The sequence below is a fragment of the Thamnophis sirtalis genome, unplaced genomic scaffold (genome assembly GCF_051295495.1).
Source record: "Thamnophis sirtalis isolate CommonGarterSnake01/CBP01778 unplaced genomic scaffold, rThaSir2_p1.2 scaffold_3, whole genome shotgun sequence".
Lineage (NCBI taxonomy): Eukaryota > Metazoa > Chordata > Lepidosauria > Squamata > Natricidae > Thamnophis > Thamnophis sirtalis.
In genome coordinates this window covers 4,066,712-4,092,475 of record NW_028261383.1, presented here as the reverse complement: position 1 = coordinate 4,092,475, position 25,764 = coordinate 4,066,712, and the positions used below count along the sequence as shown (strand labels likewise).

The following is a 25,764-nucleotide window of genomic DNA, read 5'->3' as shown; positions in this document are numbered from 1 at the left end:
TGCCGATTGTGGGAGCTCCATCACTTGAGACTTTCAAAAAGAGATTGAACTGCCATTTCTCAGAAATGATGTAGGATCTCCTGTTTGAGCAGAGGGTTAGACTAGATGACCTATAAGGTCTCTTTCAACTCTTAATCTGTAAACTCTGATTTGTATAATAGAGTTGGAAGGGATCTTGGAAGTCTTCTAGTCTAACCCTCTGCTCAAGCAGAAGACTCTATACCCATTTCAGAGATGTCCGGTCTCTTTTTGAAAGCCTCCAGTGACGGAGTACCTACAACTTTTGAGACAAGCTACTCCACTGGTTGATGGCTGTTGGGAGAACAATCTCTGAATGGATTCACAAGGAAGGGCTTTTCTTTGCATCAAAGTCTTGTTTCACTTCAGTTTGCTAGGTCAGACCATTATCTTACATCAGAAGAGTCTTTATGATTTCATGCGAACTGAAATCTTTGGACCTTCTTAGAAAGGTCTATTGCTCTATCAAGGTGCAGTGAAAAAGTGTCATGGATATCTCTACCAATAAAGAAGAATATTGGTAGCTCAGGGTTGAAATGAGGGGTTCTTGGTGATCTCTGAGCTTGGATGTTTTCTTAGATAAACCTGGCCAGACTTAAACTTCATAGATAATGGACCTGCTCATTCAGGGACACATTCCTCAATCTGGACAATACAAGGTTTATTTCCCATTTCAAAAGGCTATAGTCCATATAAGTCATGATTATATTCCATATGACCTGATGCTATTAGCAGCACAAATCTTTGGGAAGAAAAGAGAAAACACAGCAATTTTTAACCTACCTTGTTGAGCAAATTTAGCTCTGATAGAGCATCTTGGTTGATAATAAGTGTCTGTCTTTCAAAACTCCCCAGTTTCTTGTGGATGGAATCCTTGTTGGAGAAAACCAACAAGCTGAGAAGTCCCAGATCAGCTACAACATCCCCATTTTGGTCCAAGTATAGTTTTGCCCACGAAAGATTGCAAAACTCATTATTCTTAAGGAATGGATGAAACTGGAAAAGACACATCCAGGAATTTTAAAAGCAGAAACCTTTTTTAAAAAAAATCTCATGTGGCCTCTTCACATTTGTATCTTTCTTCTACAGTTTTTAAAAATGCAAATATGCTTAATTAGGAGAAGTGTTACCACTATCTTTATAAGTGAACAAAAAAGTTTGAGCAAAGTTTATCAGTGATATACTTTCAAAATGCCATCTAGTTTGACAAAATACAGGTAATCCTCGACTTACAACAGTTCCTTTAGTGACTGTTCAAAGTTACAATGGGATTGAAAAAAGTGACGTATGACCATTTCCCACACTTATGACTATTGCAGTATCCCCATGGTCATGTCATCAAAATTTGGATGCTTGGCAACTGCTTCATATTTATGATGGTTGCAGTATCCTGGAGTCACCTCATCATCTTCTTTTGACAAAACAAAGTCAATGGAAAAGCCAGATAGTTATAGTTATAGTTTATTGGTCTTGTATGCCACCCACTCCCAGAGGACTCCGGGCGGCTTACAATAAAAAGGGGAAAGGGAATAAATAAGACAGGCAACAATTTAAAATACAACAACATTCATAGTTACCGTGGGGCTGAATACTTCAACAGCCCCCGGCCTGCCGGAACAGCCAGGACTTAGTGGCTTTACGGAGGGCCTGGAGGGTCATAAGGGTCCGGATCTCCATGGGGAGCTCGTTCCAGAGGGCCGGAGCTGCAACAGAGAAGGCTCTCCCCCGGGGGGTCGCCAGCCGACATTGGCTGGCAGATGGGATCCGGAGAAGGTCTAGTCTTTGCGATCAAATCAGTCTTTGGGAGGTAATTGGCAGGAGGCGGTCTCTCAGGTACCCAGGTCCCATGCCATGAAGGGCTTTATAAGTAACGATTAGCACCTTGAAGATTTACTTAACAACCAGTTTAACAATTTCAATGATTCACTTCACAACTGTGGCAAGAATAGTCATAAAATGGGTCAAAACTCACTTAACAACAACAACAGGACTGCCTGTATAATTATGGTAATACATTTCCTCAAGTATAAGGATCATACTAGAGCAGCTGTCAAATAAATTGAATAACAACAAAATTATTCAGAAACTTCTAGGAAACAAGAATGTATGGGTTTTGCAAGACGAAGGCTGCCAAGCTAATCTATTCCCAGGTAGACTTGACAAGAAGCACGATAATATGAGCTACATAATTGTACTGTATTGGAATGCTACTGAGAGAATTATACAAGTCTGAAAGTACAAATCTTCCGCCAATTCTTTTTTTCAACCTGAAAACTTAGAGAGGATCCTTTCTGAGTTTCTTTCTTTACCCATTACACAGCTTCTGGTTCCCCACCTTTTCTCTGATCATCCCTTAAGCAACATCTCTTCTCCCCATCACAAGAATTATTCTCACATTGCAATACAATTCCTTAATAGATGATGGGAATGTTGATTTCAGCAAAATATTGATAAATTAGTTCATGACGTGGTGATTAGGAACCAAGTTAAGTGAAGCCTGGGTGGCATGATAAATAAGTGGATAAAAACCTACTAAAGTGTACTCAAATATTATCCAATCTTTTAAATCTTTCTCGTGAAATTATGAATAATAATTAGCCCTTGGCCATCTGTTCTTCAGACTATATTATGTTATTAATGATTATACTGTCATTAATATAGCATAGCAATTGTGATTTTTTTGACGCAATATTTATAACAATTCTGAAACAAAACTAATTTGATCTTGTTTTAAAAATAACAAGTTTCCATACATATATGAGGGGGAGTAGAGATCAACAGCAACCCCCCTTTTGGGCATGCAGATTTGTCCTGCGAAGAAATGAATATATTTAAAAATGCAAGCATCCTTTGAAAATTAGCAATAACAATAGATATATACTGCTTCCTAGTGGCTTAGAGAGTCAGCATATTGCCTCAACAATCTAGGTCCTCATTTTACCAACCTTGGAAGGATGGAAGGCTGAGTCAACCTTGAGCTGGTCAGAACTGAACTCCTGGCAGTGAGCAGTGAGATGTCTTGCAATGCTAACCACTGTGCCATCATGGCTGTTTGATATTAAATGCAATAGTGTTTAATATCAAAATATATATGTTGCCAGCTCTTTGGAACATTGTCCCCTGATGGATTAGACTGGCAAATCAGTTGGCCTTTTGTAGTACAAGGAGATTGATAGGGTTCCCTTCCTTCTTCTTGGGATTCCTTTTCGGAAGGAACTAAGTTTGATGAATCCTTCTAGGTCCTCCATACCTGCCATGGCTTCAGCCTTTGAGCCGCCAACATCTCTTCACCCTCCTTCATTCTCCTCCTGGATCTGGAGGAATATGCAGCTTTCAAGACATGTGCTAGAGTTATAACAGTAAAGAAAACATAGTCACTATTTCGGAATGGGAGACTGTTCTTTTTCCTTTGGGTCTCCAGTGGTGCTTTTTGGGTGCATCTTCTCCGGCCTTTGACAGAAAATTTGTGCTTTGAAAAAGAACAGTGAAAAGACTGCTCTTCAAACTGGGAATCTATAAAGAAATAGCGTTCAAAGGCACCATCGTTTTCACGTTCCCTTGAAAGAAAGCCAAAGCTCCAAATACTATGGATGTATTTCAAAGAGCTATGCCGTTTTATTGCATATTTTCCCAAAGCTGTGGTGATCCAGACTTTCTCTTCGATGGGTCCTGGCAAATTTTCAAGCGTTAAATGGAAAGGAAGAAGTTTTTCCACAATGGAGTCATATCCTACGAAGTGAATAAAGACATTGACTTTTCTCCACTTAGAGAGGGCATCCTTGAGGGGTGCTGTATGGCCAGTCAGTGACAATTGTTGTGAGATAACAACACAAATTCCATTCCTGACAAGCATAGGAGTAAAAGTCCTCATGAAATTCTCTTCATTCTCTGTATTTGAAATAAAAAGACCAATCAGAATCCATCTGAAATGGAGGAGCAGTTGGACAATTGCTGGATACTCAATCCCTTTTTTGGGGAGCATCCGGTGGAAAAAAGGGAATTGAGTTTTATCACTCATAGCCTCTGAAGCCATTTTATCTTGGATCTGAGAAAGCAATGAAGAATGCTGTGTTATATTTGGGGTCAGATCAAGTTCAAAATATCAGCTTTTAATAAATCCAGCTTGGACCCAGTGAACACATTAGACTAGATTGTAGATTCACCATTGTTTAAAATTTTAAACAGAGCATACTAACAAGATTATATTTAAAAATGGAATACAAGAAGTAAAAAAAAGAATAAAGAATGCAAATCATATTTCAATGTTAACCCAACAATTTACTATAATTAGACTCATATGTGCAGATAGCTACTATGTTTTTTTATTCCAATAAAGATATCTATTATATGTAATTTTGAGGATTTCTTCATTTTTTTCTGCTTCTATCTTCCAAATTCATTATGCATCAATACTGTTATTTTTTCCAGTTGTACAAGAGATGCAGAGACCACAGTACCTAATATAACTTGTCAATTGTATAATCAAAGAGGTGTTTCATTGAAATTGTGTCTGTTCTAACATGCACAATTTTGGGAGACTGACATTTTCCATAGTTTTAATTTGGTACTAATAATGATGTGCCCTGATTTTAGAGAAAGAAGAAATCACCTAAATCCCCAACTCATCTCTCAGAGCAGGAGCTGAAGTCCTTTTATGCCCCTCCATGATACTTCTCAGATGCTTTGATTAAGTTTGTTCTATTAGTGATATCTTATTGAAACCCCAAATATCGGCTTGATATAAGAACATGGGGGTAACTTTGGCCTTATATACTTTAATAATTGGGGATAAGGAAGCTGGATAACTATGAATTTTTAATGTAAGTACTTTCACTCACTCTTTGACCTCAATGAGCTCCTATGATGATGAGAAATGCAAGATTCAGTCTCAGAGAAAATTTCCCCTAGATAAAGAAAGGTGCAACTTTCTCTTTAACTTACCATCGGATACCCATTTATGACTATGATAACATTTTTAAAGACCACAACTTTTGAAACTGATTTATTAACAATTATTGAATTATTATGACAGTAGGATCCCAGTCTTATTAACAACTTTCACAACCCAAATGATGAGTATGACAAAATTATCTTGTTAGTTTATAAGGCATTGCATTAGGTATTGTGGGCTTTAGGCATGTGTAGATCAGGTTCATTCATTAGCATAAAAAAGTTGTAGATGTGCAGATAGAATCACAATGGTTCAAATATGCACTCTTCTCTACACCTCTTGGTAATTATTGATCCTTCTTCTTGTGGCTCCATTGAGCCCAACATACACTCTCAAACAAGTGCTTGTAGAAAAGAGTTTGATCAAAGCCAACAGTTTGAGTTCCATTTTAAGAACAATCAGTTTCCTCCACAATATGTATCTGTTTAGTATGTCAAATTCTGCATTAAGATGTATAAAGACAGCAAACTTTAGTTTCCCCTGATCAATGCATTTTGTAATTGGATGGTTCAAGACAAAGGCAATAGTGAATCAACTCACAGGATCATAGAGTTGGAAGGGATCTTGAGACTTTCCAGTCTAATATGCTTATCAAGGAAAAGATCTTCTACCATTCCACACAAATTGTCACTTCTTTAACACTTCCACTAATGGAAGTGAGGCAAGCCAGTCCATGGATTAATTGTTCTCATTGTCAGAAAATTTCTCTTTAATGCTAGACTGAATCTCTCTGTCATGAACTTACAACCGTTACTTCTAGCCCTGACCTCAGGTGCTATGGAGAAACAAAATCAATCCCTTATTCTCTGTGACAGTCCCTCAAGTATTGGAAGACAACTGACACATCATCCCTAGTCTGCTCCTTTTTATACTGAACATATTTAGTATATAATGCAGTTTAGCCAACAAACCCCTTATTGTCTTTTTTGCTCTTCTTTGTACTTTTTCCAGGGTTACTCTTTTTAAATAATTCAGAGCAGAGTGTCCTCTCCAAGAGCTCTATTGCTGTTCAAGCTTTTTTGCATGAATTTGATCATTAATACATTAGGATAAAAACATGTTGATCTGTTGACTAATATGCCTTTTTAATATCACAGTTAATTAATGCTAGTGGTCACTATGAGTCTATTGAACACAGAGCCACTCTTCACCTTCACAAATTTGCAGCAATGTCACTCAAAATGATGAGGATGGCATCATGAGAGGATAATGTCACTTTGATCCCTTCCCTCACCCCACTGTGGATCCCAGTCCCCAACCATGACATCTACAATGGTCATGGTGAAAACCAGCTCTTGATTTCCATATAGAAGCTATAGTTGGAGCTACTGATCACCCACTTCCATCCCACTCACTTTTACCAGATAAACTTACACACAAACCTGTGGGACTTTGTAGGTGCCAGCTAATGTTGACATCTGGATGGAGATGTCCTTGTTAGCTGCATCAACAAGAGCCAAAAGATTTTCATTCCTTCCACAGCTGTAGTTGGGAACATTGGCTTCTCCAGTAGAAAGTATGTCCAGCAAGGCTTCTGAAGTAGCAAGGGTGCTGACATAGTTGTCATGGATGTTGTACCCAAGTGTGAGATTGTCTAGGAGCTGGTGATCTTTGTTGATTACTTGAATATTAAACATAAAGCGTACCACTCCATCCATACCATATGGTGTACTAGTGTAAAAAATGCTCACGTTAATATCAGCATCATCAACAGGAATAACAAAATACCCTTTTCTATTTAATTCTCTTTTCCCTGACAAACTTATTGAATCTTAACCCAATACTGATCCAAAAGTAGAGGCAAATGATCATTACCATTTTATTTTAATAGGTTTTCTGAAGATGGGATAGAGATACTTCTCCACTAGGATTAAAACATATGATTTTTTTGTAGCAGAACTTATTTTCACCAGCCCAGTAGCAGATTACAAAATAATTCAATCATTAACCTGGAATTATCCTAATAGGAAGAGGATTTTTGATAAGTGACCTAGAAAAGCCATTCTAAAAACAAGCCATCCTCTCTCCCTAAGTTCAGGTATTGAATACAAATGAACATATATAAATAAGACCCCCAAAAGGTGGATTTCACTGAAATCAAAATGATTCAAGAAATTACTCAGGTCCTGAAATATAGAAGTAAGTGGAAGAAGAAGAAAAGAATGAGTGTATTAGAACTGCATATGGAGGGAAAGCAACAATATCACACTGAATAACTTACAATTGAATCTGATTGGAAGGATCCATGCTGAAATTTAACATTCTATGTTGTACAGTTGATGCCCTCATCACTATACCAATGAGATGATTTCCTGGCATATAAAAGCTCCACGCTTTTTTTCCATCTTGGCCTTCAAAATTCTGTGGGCACTTCATTCTAAGCTTCCCAAAGACCGGCTGGGACAACAGCAGCATTAGAAGCAGAAACAGGACTTCCATAATTCATGGGGCTGTATTAATCCCCTCCCTGTTTCTAAAGAAGAATTAAAAGAAGAGAAAGCACTCTCACAAGATGGAAATGTCAGATGAAGAACAGAGACAATCTGAGCTTCATCTGGAAAGGAGAGAAAGTACATTCCACAGCACAGTCCCTGCCTGTCTCAATGTCTAAGTGTGAACTGTGGCATTTATCCTTTTCTGATACAAGTGATTCAGCCTGATGTTTACATCAAAGGCAATCACTGGTAAAGGAGCAGAAGAGGTCTCAAAGATCAGGATGGTGATAATTATGGTGAGGAACAACTTCTCCTCTGGAGATCCTTAAGTTCTTTGGGACTCCACATGAAAAATGGTAGCTGGAGAAAATCATGGTAGTGAAAAATCACAGATACACCCCTTAGCAATAGCACTTAGACTTATATACCACTTTACGGTGCTTTACAGCTCCCTTGAAGCAGTTTACAGAGTCAGCCTATTGCCCCCAACAATCTGGGTCCTCATTTTACCCACCTCAGAAGGAGGGAAGGCTGAGTCAACACTGAGCCTGGTGGGATTTGAACTGCCAAATTTCAGGCAGCCCGCAGTCAACAGAAATAGCTTGCAGTACTGCCTTCTTAACCACTGCACCACCAAGGCACCACCAAAGAAAGCATGTAAATAGCATGTAAATGTAGATTTTTTTTAAGAAATAGTGCAATAGAATAAGCATAAAGAATAAAAATTGTATTTCTTTACAATCCTAAAATTTACCACAATCAGACCCTAATTTCCTTCCAAAAAAGGCATATATATATATGATGAGCTGATAGACAGAGAAAGGAAGCAGTTTTCACGGGTGTTAGTATGTAGGTCTTTGGTTATTCGGGTTTTCTCCCGCGTAAAATTGACAAGACACCTCCAATTTTACATGGGAGAAAACCCGAATAACCAAAGACCTATATATATATCGTTCTCTGTAGCTCAAATGGTTAACTCCCTGCCTGGGAGGCAATAGAGCACAGGTTCGATTCCCAAACTTGGGTATGGCTAGCTGATGAGAGCTAAATAGCTTGAAATAGATCTATACTAGTCTCCCTTTATTTATTTATCAGCATAAATATAACATATATATATATATATATATATATATATATATATATATATATATATGTATGTATGTATGTATGTATGTATGTATGTATGTATGTATGTATGTATGTATGTATGTATATGTATATGTGTATATATATGTGTGTGTGTGTGTGTGTGTATGTATGTATGTATGTATGTATGTATATATGTATATATGTATATATGTATATATGTATATATGTATATATGTATATATGTATATATGTATATATGTATATATGTATATATGTATATATGTATATATGTATATATGTATATATGTATATATGTATATATGTATATATGTATATATGTATATATGTATATATGTATATATGTATATATGTATATATGTATATATGTATATATGTATATATGTATATATGTATATATGTATATATGTATATATGTATATGTATATACATTCTGAGTATACAGGAAATACATTTTTTAAATACTAAGATCCCAATAGGTTGTTTCTGTAAAGTGCAACCTGAGATATTGATTTCCCACTTTCTTATAGAATTTACATTGAAAATAATAGATGTATTATCTCTTCTATTTCTGGAGCTCCGCAAATACGAGTATATTCATTGTAAGGGATTTAACTCAATACTTGGCAATTTGGAATATACATTTGTAGCATTTAATGCATTTAAATGTGCCAACTTTACTGAGGATGGCTATATATTTCTCTGTTTTGAAAATTTTGGATTCTTTGTGCTGCAGCATTTTTCTTAGTTTTTTTCTCCATTTGTAAAAAAAGACAGGGAGATTACAGTTCCTAATATAATTTGTCAGCTGTACATTTTAAGACTTTTTAAATTGAAATTTGTTTGTTCTAATTGAGTTTTTAGACTGACAGTTTCCACATCATGAATTTCATTTAAAAATTACATGTCCTAATTTTATAAATTGTATAAATTCCCAATTCAGCTCTCAGGACAGCAGTTGAAGTCCTTTCATCCATCCCTAAGATACTTCTTAGATGATGTGATTGGATTTGTTCTAGAAGTGGTATAAATTAAATCCCAAAGTTCAGCTTTATATAAATGCATGGTGGTAACATTGGCCTTCTCTACTTTAATATTTCAGGCTAAGAAAGTTGCATAGCTATGATTTTTTAAAATTATGTTTATACTTCTGAATTTAGAATAACAGTTGAAAGGGATTTTGGAGGGCTTCTAGTCCAACCCCCTGCTTCGACAGGAAACCCTACACCATTTCAGACAAATGGTTATCCATTTGTTATTATTCTCTTTAAAACTTCCATTGTTGGAGCATTCACAACTTCTGGAGGCAAGCTGCTCCACTGATTAATTGTTCTCACCGTCAGGAAATTTCTCCTCGCTTCTAAGTTGCTTCTCTCTTTGATTAGTTTCCACCCATTGTTTCTTGTCCTACCTTCAGGTGCTTTGGAGAATAGTTTGACTCCCTCTTCTTTGTGGCAACCCTTGAGATATTGAAACACTGTTACATGTCACCCTACCTTTTCATCAAACTTTCTTTATTCAACCTATATGTTATATATGCATTAAGGAAAACTGGATTTTGAGATGAGTTTTATTTTGAAACTGGAGGAAAGGAAAAAAAAAGGCATCAACAATCAATATTTTGCTGTTGACACAAATTTTATAGTCAAAAATGCAAATGATCTTCAAACTCCAGCCTTAAAAGTAAAGGGGCACACAGAAAAGGTAATGTCAGCATTCCAAATATCATGCAGAATTAAATCAGTCCAAGACAGAGCTATCCTTAAAGTTCCAATTCAATAAGAAAGACATGTTGGCACATCTGTGGAAAATGCCAATTCTGAAAACTTCCTGGGATTCCACCCAGTTGAAAGTTCATGATCTTATTCACACAGCCATAAATCCATCATATGGTCCAATCTTCTTCAGCCACGCTGGCATTTCCACCCATCTAGTTCCGGTCAGATGCAGAGGTGTGGAGACAAAAGATGACCTTGGCTTCTAGGAAAGAATGACAACAATACATTCCACAATTCTACTCCTTTCTATTCCCCCCTCCCAACTACTACACTAACGAAACAGCATAGGAAAATAATAGAGAGTGTGGCAGGCCAAAAATCCTAAAAGGAATATAACTGCAGGCCTGACAGGTAACTAATATTAAACATGAAGAAGGTTAACCTGAACTCTTTTTCAGTTCTGTAATTCTTCTCCCAATGATATCATTTCAAATTTCATTCCATGTACATAATTTCAAACTTTGTCAGAACCTCTTCCATGGATTAAGAATTCTGACCTTGCTACAGGTCTTTTCATAATCCATTCACAGAACATAGAAAAACAGAGTTGGAAGACAACTTGGAGGTTATCTAGATTGAGCAGGAGACCATATACAATTTCAGACAAATGGCTGTCTAGTCTCTTTTTCTCCAGTGACAGAGCACACACTGCTTCTGAAGGCAAACTGTTCCATCGGTTAATTGTTCTCACTGTTAGAAAAATTCTCCTTAGTTATAAGTTGTTCCTCTCCTTACTCAGTTTCCATCCATTGTTTCTTGTCTTGCCTTCTGCTACTTTGAAAAATAGCTTACCCCCTCTTCTGAAATGGACTGACTGATCTATCTTTGACAACACTGGAGAAATGAGGTCATGTCAGAAAATTCAAGAAGGGTGGAACTCATTGTTATTCCATACATCTAGAGCTGATGTTAAGAAAGGGTTACAGTAAATATCCTAATTGGGCAACTTCTTTAGGATGGATGGATGGATGTTCTAGATGCAATAAACATTTAATGGAAGAACACCTAATATTCTATTTAGCAAGTAAGGGTAATATGCTGTAGTGGTTATTAAGCTGGCTGAGAAATGTAGCCAAAGAAGGCTGATTGACTGGTCTTCTTGAAACAAACAAGAACAATTGAATTTGTTGTCATATTCTGCTTTGGATTCTGTATTCACCAACATTTTTATTAATTATTTTGATGAAAAGAGAAAGGGAAGGTATCTTAGAGCTTGGGATGGCATTAATTATTTTGATGAAAAGAGAAAGGAAGGTATCTTAGAGCTTGGGATGGCATTAATTATTTTGATGAAAAGAGAAAGGGAAGGTATCTTAGAGCTTGGGATGGCATTAATTATTTTGATGAAAAGAGAAAGGGAAGGTATCTTAGAGCTTGGGATGGCATTCTAATACTATAGAAGACCAAAGGGGCCATTGAGGCCTTGGACTATGAGGTATGTCCATGAGGTTGCCTAAATCAAGATGGATTAAAATATTTGTAAGCATTTATCTGGAAATGGAGTGAAATATTTCTTGAAGGACTGATTTATTGCATTTTTAAATAAGCATCTCCAGCAGAAAAGGGGCCTGATAGCAGAAAGGCCAGTCTAAAATTAGTTATGAAATACCAAAAACATAGACCAAACCAGGAATTCTATTTTGAGCCTTCTGGTTCAGAGTAGGACACTATTTTTTTTTAAATTAATCCTTATATTTGCCATTCACAGGATTGTTTTCTGAAGTGGCAGTTGATTAAACTCCCTGGAGAGAAAAAAGGAAGGAAGAAATCCCCAGTGCCTCCAAAATTATAGGGAAGAAGTGGGACACCTGCCACAGCTCCTTTGAAGAGCTAGAAGTGAGCCTGTAAACAAGAACTGACTTTCAAGGTTTCACATCCTTGGATGTTAATCAAGGAGGGGCAAATATGGTTTTCTTTTGAAAGAAATCAAGGCTGAGATGTGGCAATGAAAGAACAAGCAACACTGGTTAACTAAATTCCACGTTTGCTGCAGTCATGAAAATGCTCCTTTGCAGTGTGGGAAGTTATCATCCAGCCCTCTCCCAGAAAAATGAAATATCATAGGAAATATTGAAAAGGCAGAATATTTATCTGGATGTTAAAAAGAAAGAAACAGTTTTAAAAGACAGAATAGTTGCCTGTATCTTCCTGCCCATCCCCACTGGGCCATTGAAAAGGCCGGCTAGCCCCTTTTACATAATAAAGACTTCTCCACTGCAGCTGCAGGGGGAAGGAATGTTGGAACTTTACTCAACTGATCACATGGCATTTGAGAACTCACCTATACCTGGATTCAAAACAGCCTAGAGAGTAGCCCCTGCATGGCCCCATGGGAGTCTGACAACCAATCAGAATACATTTCTTACACAGGAACAGGAAACAGAGAGGTGGGACTAAACAGGGTATAAAAAGCCTAGCAAGCTCCTCCTTCAGCCCTTCTCTTCTTCTCCAAAAACATTGAAGCATGTGATCACCTTTTCTGTTCAGGGCTCAAGCCATGTGGCCCTGTCCAACAATAAACCATCTTTCCAAGCAGCCTCCATGTCTCCAGTGTCTTCTTCCCCACTTGGCGATGAACCCAGAAGGACATTTCTTTCAACAGCAGATTTAAATTCTAAATCATGGGAGTCAAACTCTTTGGCTTGCCTGAGACACATTGAATGAAGAGGGACTGTCTTGGGCTACATATACAATATGTAGTATAGATAGTTAATGTTTATAAATAACAAACTCCCTTTGTTTTTTTAAAACATTTTATTATATCTTGTCAGGCCATATTACTAGCTGCTCAGGGCTTCATATGGCCTGTGGGCTACAGATTGGACAAGTTTATGGCCTAAATGGAATCAAATGCTCTTCCCTGAGAGTCAAGGCCGAGGTGGCGCAGTGGTTAAATGCAGCACTGCAGGCTGACTGCTAGATCAGCAGCTCAGCGGTTCAAATCTCACCGGCTCAGGGTTGACTCAGCCTTCCATCCTTCCGAGGTGGGTAAAATGAGGACCCAGATTGTTGTTGGGGGCAATATGCTGACTCTGTAAACTGCTTAGAGAGGGCTGAAAGCCCTATGAAGCGGTATATAAGCCTAACTGCTATTGCTATTGTAAGGCAACCCTGGATCTCAGGCTGGGTCTCCTCTACTTTTTCTGGCTCTAGGGCAGATTTGGCTTTTAGCAGGAGATCAAGGACCCACTACAAAATGGTGGATATAATGGTGTTCCAATCTTCAGAGAGCACCTAGATCAGATCTAGAAAATCAAAATCTGGCTATCAGGAACTTGCAGCATATTAAAAACACCCATTGAAACCAGCATGTTGCTACCTAGAGAGCATGCAGGTAATATATGGGGAAATCTGTGGAAGGAAGGCCAGATTGATGGAAATAGTCACAAACCTTTTCTTAATTTCATTGTGACATCAGACATGCCCCAAAGGGGTGGACCTTGCAGCTTGACCTTTTGAGGCTGATTTGATCATTCTGGCAGAAACTGTGAGTTCCTGCAGATGTTCTTTTATACAATTCAACAGCTTTATTGCAATCATAGTGCCAAAAAAAACCACACACACAACTAAGAAAATTCACTGAGATAGGGCAAACAATCATTCCTTGAACTAAAACTCTAAGCTTGATATTTATTAATAAAGAATGAGAAATACTATGGAGAATTAAATCTGGGAGAGATAAATGTATATATAAACAAATACATTTAAAAACACATATGCATTATGTGTAAGTATGTGTACATAAAGGTACAGAGAACACAAAATTAGACAATGAAAACATATGTTATTCAGTACATGTCACAGTTTTGTGCAGTGGCAAAGCTATCAACAGGAATGTAGCAAGATGATCAATTACACTTTTTTGTTGTTGTGTGAGAGTGTAGCCCACTTTAGAGTTCATGATTGTTGACTGATAGCTCTCCTTGAGTGTGTGCAATAGATGAAAAAAAATGAAGAGAGACACAAATATGATGCAGATTAAATCATAAGTGGCTATATTACTATATTACCGATTGTACAGAAAATTAAGATTCCTGAAAACAATCATAAAATCAAGTTGAATGTATGAAGATCCAATATTTTGGTCTTAATCTGATTCCAGATAGGATCATCGTGGGAGGGAAACCTCATTGATGTGTGGAGTGTGGGAAGTGTTTCAATAGAGGCTTTCCATAAAAAGGTCCACCAGAGAAATACCATTGTTGACAAGAAGTTTAAGAGGATGAATTTCCTCAGTTCCTCTTAATGGATCCGTAAAAGAACAAATATGTGTGATGAATGGATTATGGAAAGACCTTTAGCAAAGACTGTATGATTAAATGGGTAATAAACCTTGGATGCAACATAATGTTTGACCAATGGGAGAATATGTGGAGTGAAATTTACACTGAATTATAATTTGAAAGACAAAGTTCATTAGATGTACCGGTATATCATTGGTATTTAACACCTGAAAAATTGTCCAAAATGAAAAGAAATGTTTCAAATGTATGTTGAAAATATAAGCAGTTTGAAGACACCTTCATCACATCTGCTGGCCATGTAAGAAAGCTAAGAAATACTGAGACCAAATGGGATAAAATGTGTTTCACATTCAGAGAATTCTCAAATTGAATGTACAATTGAATGTACAATTTTTTTCTTCTAGATTTCATGGACAAACAAATTGAAAAAATATATGGAACTTTGTTCTTATACATTATAGCAGCAGCAAAAACTCTTTATATCTACAGAAATGGAAGGAGTCACAAATACCAACAGTGGAAGAATAGATGGTGAGGTTAATGGACCTGGCAAGGATGGCAAAACTGATTGCTTTGATTAAAGAAAAGATTTTGTTTAGCTTTGTTTCTATTTGGAGCTTATGGATATCTGTAAATCTCTTATGTTTAAAATCAAAAGGTGGCTTTCAGATTTCACTCTCTGCCCCTCTTTTTCCTTTGCTCTTTCAGACTTATTAAATCAATGAAAGCCCAAATATTATTCCTGAATAAATTGTGATATGATTTAGAAAAGTAATGTAGCCTAATGAAACACTTTTTTGTGCAGACAAATTTGTAACTATCCAATATTTGAAAATCAGGCAATTTTTCTTCGTAAGTTACATTCCTGAAAAATGAATCCAGAAGAGTTGCATTCTCTATTTTACTTTTATTGCTAGGTGTTCCTTGGTGTTCAGATCTGGTCTTAGTAAAATAATATAACATTTGGGGATGAAGATGCAGCCTAGCAGTCCAGAATTGGAGGCCAAAATGGAGAACACTTGCACAGCAACCATATATTTCCCCTTGGTGCTCAGATAGGTAGGCACAAAGGATATCCAGACACTGCAGAAGACCAGCATGCTGAAGGTGATCAGCTTGGCTTCATTGAAAGCCCCAGGCAGGTTTCTGGCCAGGAAAGCCACTGTGAAGCAGATGGCAGCCAGGAAGCCCATGTAGCCCAGGGTGATGTAGAACATGACAACAGAGCCTTCATTGCATTGCAGTACAATTTCTCCAGCCTGGGAATGCATGTCAGAATCTGGAAAGGGAGGAGAGATTCCCAACCAAATGGCAGCAATGGCAATCTGGGCACTAGAACCAGAAATTACAATGGAGTTGGTCAAAGCTTTTCCCAGCCATCTCCTCATGGTATGTCCTGGCTTTGTGGCCAGGAAGGCCAACACTACTGTGATGGTTTTGGCCAAGACAGAAGAGACAGCAAGTGAGAAAATAATGCTGAATGTTGTTTGACGGAGAAGACAGGTGGACTTCCTTGGTTGACCGATGAAAAGAATGGAAGTCAAAAAGGAAAGCCGGAGGGAGACCAAGAGGATGTAGGAGAGATCCCGGTTGTTGGCTTTGACAATGGGAGTTTCTTGATGTTTCATGAAAATCCCTAACACCAGGGCAGTTGTGATGGAGAAACATAAAATAAAAGAGACTAGGATGATCCCCAAAGATTCTTGGTAGGACAGGAAAGTTATCTTCTTGGGGATACATTGATCTTTGGCCATGTTTGGATGTTGATCTTCGGGACATTTCAGGCATTTTTTTGCATCTGAGGAGAGGTAAAACAATATCGCTGGTACAACATTTCATTTTTCCACTTGGAGAAATGCCTGTTTTGGGTGAAAACTCCTCCATATGTGTTTAAGGGGGATACTTTATAAACATGATCAAAATGGGAAGAAATTAGAGAAATGGACACCAACCTCCCCTAGATCACAAGCCTTTCACAAGGGGATGAGGGAATCTCCATGCCAATGAACTTAACTGGTATTCAAAGGAAATATATCTAGGAATCACCTATTTCTATAGTTTAGACATATTTTATAGAAATTATATGTCAAAATGAAAAGGTATGAATGAATGAATGTAATGAATCAGTGTATGGCTCTTTCAATGCACATTTCTACCAACTTGAGGATCAGTGAAGTTTCCTCTTTGAAAAGCAGTATCCTTGTCCACTTTTGGTGGCTGCTGGCAGAATATCACCAATGACCCTAGCATTGATGTTCATAGGAACAGACTGATGAAAATTGAGTGACAGTGGTATCATGTAAGTCCCACCCCTTTTAAATTAACAAACATGTGAAATACGCACACACAAAACTTAGATGTACACCACATTTACACAATACAATACGAACAGGGGTTTCCTGTTCTTTCTAATAGCAATTATCAATCAATACCGCTCACTTTATATTATTTCCCCTTCTATTGTATTTCATTCGGATTTCACCATTCTTAACCTTCTTATTTTACTCATAACTATTATTTTTGAGTTTTGTTATATTCCTTCATTGATTCTTGTTTCTTTCCTCCATCCACCTATACCATTTATCCCATATCTGGTAGAATTCTGATTCTTCTTTTCCCTGGATTTCTTTAGTTAGTTTGTCCATTTCAGCACAATCCATAACCTTTCTTATTATTTCATCTTCATTTGGAATTAATTTGTTTTTCCATTTCTGGGCCAAGGCAATCCTTGCCGCCGTAATTATATGTGATATTAAATACTGGATTTCTTTTTTGTATTTTGCAGACATTATTCCTAGTAAAAAAACATCAAGTTTCCATTCTATTTTAACCCCTGTTATTGCCTCCAGCCAATTTTTGATCTTTTTCCAAAAGTTTTTAGCTTCCTAAAAGCCCACCATAAATGGTAATATGTTCCATGTATTGATTTGCATTTCCAACATTTTGGGGAGGTATTTGTTAAGATTTTAGCTAACCTTGTTGGTGCCAGGTGCCATCTGTAAAACATTTTGTACTGGTTTTCCTTGTATGCAACCAATAATGTCATTTTTAAGTTTGTTCCCCAAAATTTTTCCCATTTGTCTAATTCAATATTATAGTCAAAGTTCTGCACCCATTTTATCATTGGTTCTTTCACAATTTCCTCTTCCATTTTATACTTCAGGAGAAATTTATATATTCTCCCTATCATCTTTCTATCTGCACTTTGAATAATTTTATCCAATTCATGTGGTTCTGTTTGGATGTCATTTAATTTAGTAGCATTATTGTATTTAGTTTTGATTTGGAGGTAAATAAGCCAGTCAATTTTCATGTTCTGTTCTGCCAATTCTTCAATTGTTTTTAAATTTCCCTGTCTACCAATTAAATATCTGTATCTTAGGGTTGTGTTGGAAAAATGTTCCACAATTAAAGATGATAATTATAATAAATTAGTGGTACAAATAAAGAAAGATTTAGAAAATTGGAAAAATATTCAGCTCTCACTCATGGGACATATAGCAATAATTAAAATGAATATTGTACCAAGAATCTTATTCCTGTTGCAAGCCACATCTATTAATCCGGGTAAAAAATTATTTCAAGAATTAAACAAAATAACCGCTATGTTCATTTGGCAGGGACGAATAGCGAGGATTAAATTAAAGTCAATGCAAGACAGCAAGGAGAGGGGAGTTTAGCATTACCAAATTGGGATTTATATGCATCAGCAGTAACAATAACATGGATGAAGGATTTGATAGAGCTAAAGAATAAAATAATTTTGACCTTAGAAAGCCATGATTAGCAAGCAGGCAGGCTATGGGATGATAAAAATAAAACACACAAATACTTTCAAAATCATTTAATTAGAAGAGCATTATTGCAAAAATGGCTCAAAATTTTTAAAAAAATCCACTATGTGGAAATCCCGAATTGGCTATCACCAAAAGAAAGGACGACCCATCCAAATTTTATAGATTTGAACAAAATTCTAGGATACAGAGAAGTCCCACCCTTTTTCTAAGTGCACCAAGATATGACATATGCAGTCCTGAGGGATGGAATCTACGGCTTGGTGTCACAGTAAGTTTTTGTTGTCTTGGTACATGAACATGTGGATGCTGCAATTCCCAGAGTATCAATTCTCTCTCCCTCTCTCTTTCCCCCCCCCCTCTCTCTCACACACATACGTACATACATACGTACGTACATACATACATACATACATACATACATACATACATACATACACACACACACACACACACACACACACACAAACAGAGACGGACAGACAAACACACACAGAGAGAGACAGACACACACAACTCCTCCAAAATCTGCCTTTTCCTCCATCGTCACCCACCTTCGGAAGTGGAGATGGTACCTTCTGCACAAGGAAGACAGTCATAGCAGCAAAGGGGTTCTCCTTCTTGAGGCACTTTGACAAAACCTGGGTGGCAGCTCTCCACACACTGGGAAGCAGGCAGGGGCTGAGCAGAAAAAAAAAAGTAGAAATCAAGCAAATGTGATTAATTTCATTTACTTGTGGCCATGAAGATTCAGGAGAATAAAGTCATTCTTCAGTTGTGGCCTGAATTTGGAACTTCAAACAAATATCCTCTTCTGGTGACTGACACAACTCTCTATTACTACTTTATACTCTTTATTCCTTCTCCAGGGTTTCCCAGGAGATTATTCCATGAATGGACTGGATCAATGGAAACTAATCAAGGAGAGTAGCAACCTGGAATTAAGGAGAAACTTACTAACAGTGAGAACTATTAAACAGTGGAAGAGCTTGCCTTCAGAAAGTGTGGGTGCTTCATCATTGGAGGTTTTCAAACAAAGACTGAACAGTCATCTGTCTCAGATGGTATAGAGTCTCTTACTTGAGCATGGGGTTAAACTAGAAGATCTCCAAGGTCCTGTCCAACTCTATTCTGATTGACTGAGGTCTGGATGCCCTGCCAGTCCTTTGTAAATTGCAGTCTGATTAAATACTAAGGAAGTTTCTACATTTGCACCTTGACTGACAGAAACTGCCTGAAGACTTTGCTTTTCTACTGCCTCTGTAAGATGCAGCCTTCCGGTTGTCCCAAGACCATGAATAAGATAGAATTAAGTTGTCTTAAATTAGGTAGTTATAAGTATTTGGCAGGCATTTGAGTCAGTAAAGTTATTAAAATTTTAGAAATTAAAACCTTTTGTCTCTTACCTTGTTCGGCAAGCTGAAGAGGGCGGTGCCATCTTGCTCAATGAAAAGCTTGAGGTCTAGGGATCCATCTCTTTTCAGACTCCCAAATTTCTTTCTCATTATGGATCCATTAGGGAATATTATGGAGCTCAGAATATTCAAATCAGCTGTCACATTGTTGTTCTCATCTAAATGTACTCCATCCATGGAAGAGTTGTAAAAATGGGAGCTTTGCAGGAAGGGGTGAAACTGGAACAGGTGAAAGAGGAATAGCAAAAGGAAGAGATGGAGAAGAAGGTGAAGGAGACAAAGGAAGATAAGGAAAAGAGAACACATATTGCCCATGTTTATATCATGGTGCCTATGGTGAAAAACTGATAGAAACTTGAGTGGTGGCACAGGTTTTTTTTAGACATATGAAGATATCAAATGAGATCTAGTCCTTTAAGAAGGCAAATCATTGTGTTTGTATATTAATAATCATAAAACTGAGCTGAATGTCATTTCAGGAAAAATAAAACTGGCAAAGAATAGACTGTTCTAGTATGAAATGAAAGGGCACAAAAAGAAATACTCCAGTAAACTACAAATAGTTTAAAGTCTCTCTGTTGGACATATGGTATAGCTGTAAGTTCAGACTTAACTTGGCAGTGTCCTGAACTACAGTTTTTAAGAACTTATAATTTTAATCAAATTTCTTTTAGAACTTTTAAATACATACTTGAAATATTCTTGTTTTGTACCTAGGAGAGATAGGCAATTGCATTTTCTTAAAACTCAGCATGCCACATTGTTTCCATCTATATGTCCTGTCCATGAATTACAGGACAGTCAAGTAGAGCAAAGGTCCCCAACCTTTTGGACCTCAGGGACCACTAAATTCATAATTTTAAATCCTGTGGATCACTAATATGATCTGGGTGGGCATGGCTAGATGGTCATGTGACTTGATAGGAGTGGCCAACTTGATGTCACTCATCATTCCTCAGCTGCTTGCCCAGGCTCCTTAGGGCCCCAACAGGAAGCAGTAGTTGGAGCTAAGCAGCTACCATGAGAAAGAGTTGGCCAAACAGCTCATTTCAAATTGGATCTGACTGAGAAGGAGGCTCAGCAGAAGCATCTCACTGAGGACTATGAGCATAGGCTTTCCAAGCAGAAGGAAGACCTGCAGGAGTGTAAGGCCAGGTACCGGCGCCTGGAGGCTCAGTGGGCTGAGATGGTCAGGCAGTTCCACGCCGTGATGCAGTCCCACTGTAACAAGGTCCTCTGTCTCTTTGCCACCAGTGGCACTTCCCTCCAGCCTTCGCCCAAAGGCCTACAACAGAAGCAGACCCCAGGTCGGAATTTCTCCCCTACTCCAACCCACACAAAAAGACCCCAAAGGGGGAGACTCTCTGCAGCAACAAAAATGTTCATTGCACGTATCTGGCCCAGGGGCCATCGTTTGAGGAGCCCTGATTTAATGCAATATAAAAAAATGGAAATATTTTTTTCTGTGTACCACCAAAATTTTCTTGTGGACCGCTGAAGTGGACGATAGAGCCCTACAATGGAAAAAGTAATACCTGCCATGGTTGCAACCCATGAACTTCCAGCTTGTCTCCATCCTTCTTCTTTATCTTCCTGCTTCTAGAAGAGTATGCAGCATTTAATGCCTGTGCCACAGCCCAGACAGAGTGGTATATATGATAGTTGTCTAGAGATAAGTTTTTTTCCTCCCCCTCCTGGGTCAGTCGGGCTTTCAGTTTCTCTTTCTCAGTGCACCTGGTCCAACCTTTCTTGGCCAAGGGATGCTTTGAATATGAACAATGAAATGCTTTTTCTACAAACCTCTCAACAGATTCATAAAATAAGTGAAAATAATCATGGGTTGCCCATTTTTTTTGGAGGGTGAAGAAGGAAAAAAAAGCAGAAGTGTAGAGAATATCAGGTGTACAATATTTCAAATCCAGCATAAAATCCCAGCTAGCTGTAGTGATCCAGACTTTGCCACGAGTGGATGCTTTCACCATCTGAACTAATTCCTGCAAAAAGAGTACTCCTTGTACAAAGGTACCTGGCTCTCCAAAGAAAACAAAGACATTGACTTGCATCCATTTGTAGAATGGATTTAAGTCAATTGTCACATGGTGGGCAGCCACAGATATTTTATTTGACAAAACCACACAAATTCCAGTCCTTATAAGCAGGGGAGTTAAGGTTCTCATGAAGATTTCCCCATCGTCATTATCTGGAGCAAGGATCCCAATTAAAGTCCATTTGAAATGCTGGAGGAGTCTCACAATCCCCGAGTACTGAGTTTCTTCCGAAGGGACAGAGCGATAGAGAAAAGGGAACTGAGTTTTATCACTCAGTACAGATGAAGCAAAAGTAAAAGTGATCTGGAAAGGAAAGGGAGATATTAAGGTTTTCTGTTTGGTCAGATCAAGGCCAATTTGGTTAGCTATACAAATTGAAAGTTAAAATGATGCTCTTTATCTCAGGGAAAGGTACCCCACCTTTTTCACAAAAAGGAACTTTTACAGGGAAGCTGCTTCCCACCTCACTTTGCCAAGCCCAAAAGCACGAATCTCACTTTGGAGGCCATTTCTCTTCTAATGATTGAGACCTCTTGAATCATCCAAAAGTTCACTTTCACTTTATTAGGATTTGTATGCTGCCCACTCCCTAGAGACTCATTGTGCCAAAGTAACCATTAAGGAGGACAGGCTAATCCACCTCAACAGGGGCTGGGTAATGCTCTGCAAATGCTATTATTAAAGGAGAATTTTTTTACAATTAGCTGTTCTGACCTGGGCTTCCTGATACAGTAAAAAGCACACACTTAGTCCCAAAAATCCTCTTTTTGTTTCAAAGGCTGTGAATTATGTTCATTCACAATGAGGGAATCCAAATGAAGATCCAATATTGAGTCCCAAAGAGTTGTGAGTTCTGCTGTAGGCTGGCCAAAGCCCTTCGGGATAGGGCTGATACGCCTTTATCTTCCTGGAAATGCTGCCAAAGACTTAATTGGCAGTTAGTGTAACAAGGCCACATGGAGCAAAGTGTCAGAATGGAGCTTCAGAATGTAAACTGACCAGCATGAACCAAGTCGCTTCCTGCAAGGGCTCATGTGCCTTTGCTCCTCCTTTATGTCCTATGGGGAGAGGGCAATCACCTCCAAGCCTTACTCTGGAGTCATCCCTTCTGTCTTAACTGTTTTTGCCTTCTGGCAGCTTTGCACATGCACACACTGGGAACAGGGTGAGCCTGTTCCTCTGACTCCCTACTGTTCAACTCTGGAAACTCCGAAGGCAGCACATAACACCCAGATGGCCTTGGCCCCCTCTCTGCAGAGCCCTCATCTGAGCCTTCCCCAGACTCCAGGACTGTCTCGTGTTCCTCCTTAACCTCCTCACTGTCCGATTCTGCTCCCAACTCTGCAAGCTGCCAGCGGACCACAAGATTAGCATTCATGGGTCACCAATCAACATTGGGATATTATGCTGCTAATATTTCAATCATATTACTGAACTAGATATGGTTCCATGCACACAAACACCTGAGGGATTTTGTAGGTACCCAACATAGTTGAAATCTGGATGGAGATGTCCATGGCAGCCCCTTCAAGAAGAGCCAGGATATGTTTTGACTTCCCACAGGTGTAGTTGGGAATGTTGGCCTCTCCATTTGAAATCAGGTCCAGCAGAGCATCTGAAGTCATTCTTGTATCAAGGTAGCTTTCCTGGATTGTGTAGCCCAAAGTGATGTTGGGTAAGAATTTTGGATCCTGGTTGATCCTTTGGACAGCAATGAGGAAGGACAGGAGTTTCCAATAAAGTGGTGATCCTTTTCTACTACTACATGACACAAAATGACACAAAAATAGACTTGAAAACAATATTGAGTGATTATGAGCTGCTAGGCAGGAAAGTTAAGGAATTAGGTGCACAAGTAGTTTTTTTTATCTGTACTGCCAACAAAAGGTCAACATCCAGTAAGGGAACAAAGGGCTCTAGAAGTGAACCACCAGCTAAAGGGTTGGTGTTACCAAAATAACTTTGGATTCCTGGACCATGATCTGCACTGTCTCCATGATGGGCTTTTGGCATCATGGGCTGCACCTCACAAAAACTGGGAATAATGTTTGTGGGAAACAACTTGCTCAACTTATTAGGAGGGCTAAACTAACTAAACTTAAACTAAAATTGAAGGGGAAATGTAAGTAATCTTTAGGATCTGCAGGATGGGAAGGAAGATAAGCTCAAACACCAAATAGAAGACATCGGAAACATACCTAGAGTCAGACATAAAAATCTCAAGTGCCTATATACAAATGCACAAAGTTTGGGGAACAAACAGGGAGAACTTGAATTATTAATACATGAAGGTAGATATAATATAGTTGGAATTACAGAAACCTGGTGGGATGAAACCCATGACTGCAACATACTGATAGAAAGATACAAACTGTTAAAAAAAAACCCAGACCCCATAAGAGGGGAGGTGGATTTGCACTATATGTAAAAGAACACTATATTGCTACAGAAATGCATGAAAGCAAACATAAAAACCTACTATAAGGCATATGGGTCAATATAAAATAAAAAAAGAATGACATTGACATAAATGTATATTATAGGCCACCCAACCAAGCAGAAGAAATAGATGTCCTTTTTGCTAAACAGTTAACAACTATATGTAGGAAACATACTGCAATATTAATGGGGGAATTCAATTAGCCTGACATCAATTAAAAGACTAATTCCACACCAAGTGAGAAATTGAATAGGTTCCTGACCAACCTAGCTAACAACTTTGTTGTCCAAAAGGTAGAGGAAAGAACTAGAGGGGCATACTGGATTTAATTCTTACAAACAGAAGAAGTGATAGAGAGAGTGAGAGACTGCAGGAACCATGCAATATAATGCAAACACAACCAATAAAACATAATGATACCAGAGTCTTAGATTTTAAAAAGATCTGATTTTAGAGAGAACTTGGGAAAAATTCCTTGGATGAAGATCCTAAAGGGGAAAACAACTCAAGAAGCTTGGGAAAATATTATCATAAAAGTTCAGTCCAGCACAATACCACTGAAAAAGAAAAACAAGAAATCCAAGAAGAAACCAGCAGGGCTACACAAAGGTCTCTCTGATAAACTGAAAGATCTTGAAAAAAAAAGGGATAGAAACAGACCCAGGAAACTATAGACTAACATAAACAAACAGAAACAATCAGCCTAACATAAATACTCCAGAAGATACTGGAAAATATAGTCAAAAAACAGATCTGCAAACATCTAGAAATGAGTAAAATAATAACGAGAAGTCAGCATGGATTTGTTAAAAAGAGATCATGCCAAACCAATCATATTTCATTCTTTGACATTGTGAATAAATTAGAAGACCAGGGAAATGCTGTGGTCATAGTATACTTAGACTTCAGCAAAGCATTCAACAAAGTAGACCACAACCTACTTCTTGGTAAGCTAGAAAAAAGTGGGATAGATAGTATCACCATCAGATGGATTTGCAACTGGCTGACAAACTGCATTCAATGAGTAGTCCTTAATGGTATATGTCTACATGGAGGGAAGTAAGCAGTGGAGTACCATAAGGCTCTGTTTTAGACCCAGTACTCTTCAACATCTTCATAAATGGATTAGATGAAGGAACAGAAGGGGAAGTTACTAAATTTGCAGATGGTACTAAACTGGCAGGAATAGCCATCACCCTAGAGAAATGGATCTTGACAGACTTGAACTCTGGGCCCTATCTAACAAAATGAAATTTAATGTAGAGAAAAGTAAAGTCTTACATTTAGCAAGAAAAACCAAAAGTACATATATAGACTGGGTGAAACTAGATTTAATAGCAGTACATGTGAGAAGGATCTTGGAGTCTTAATGGACAACCAATTAAATATGAGCCAGCAGTGTGTAGGGGCAGCCAAAAAAGCCAATGCAATCCTAAATTGCATTAACAGCGGGATTCAGTCAAGATCAAGTGAGGTACTGTCACAGAGAGAAGTGGTTCAAGCTATTTTCCAAAGTACCCAAAGGCCCGACAAG

At 38.1% G+C, this 25,764-nt stretch overlaps 1 protein-coding gene across 1 annotated transcript; it reads right to left on the bottom strand.

Annotated features, from left to right (window-relative positions):
• Positions 1 to 639: 639 nt before the first annotated feature.
• On the bottom strand, positions 640 to 23,803 carry LOC148047046 (metabotropic glutamate receptor 2-like). The gene is made up of 9 exons (XM_087707701.1): positions 23,673 to 23,803; positions 23,254 to 23,551; positions 18,882 to 19,008; positions 15,439 to 16,331; positions 7,191 to 7,366; positions 6,450 to 6,640; positions 3,269 to 3,363; positions 802 to 1,014; positions 640 to 699 (listed from the first exon to the last, which is right to left on the bottom strand). The coding sequence occupies exons 1-9, from the start codon at positions 23,801 to 23,803 to the stop codon at positions 640 to 642; spliced, it is 2,184 nt and encodes a 727-aa protein (XP_087563827.1).
• Between the last annotated feature and the right edge of the window lie 1,961 nt (positions 23,804 to 25,764).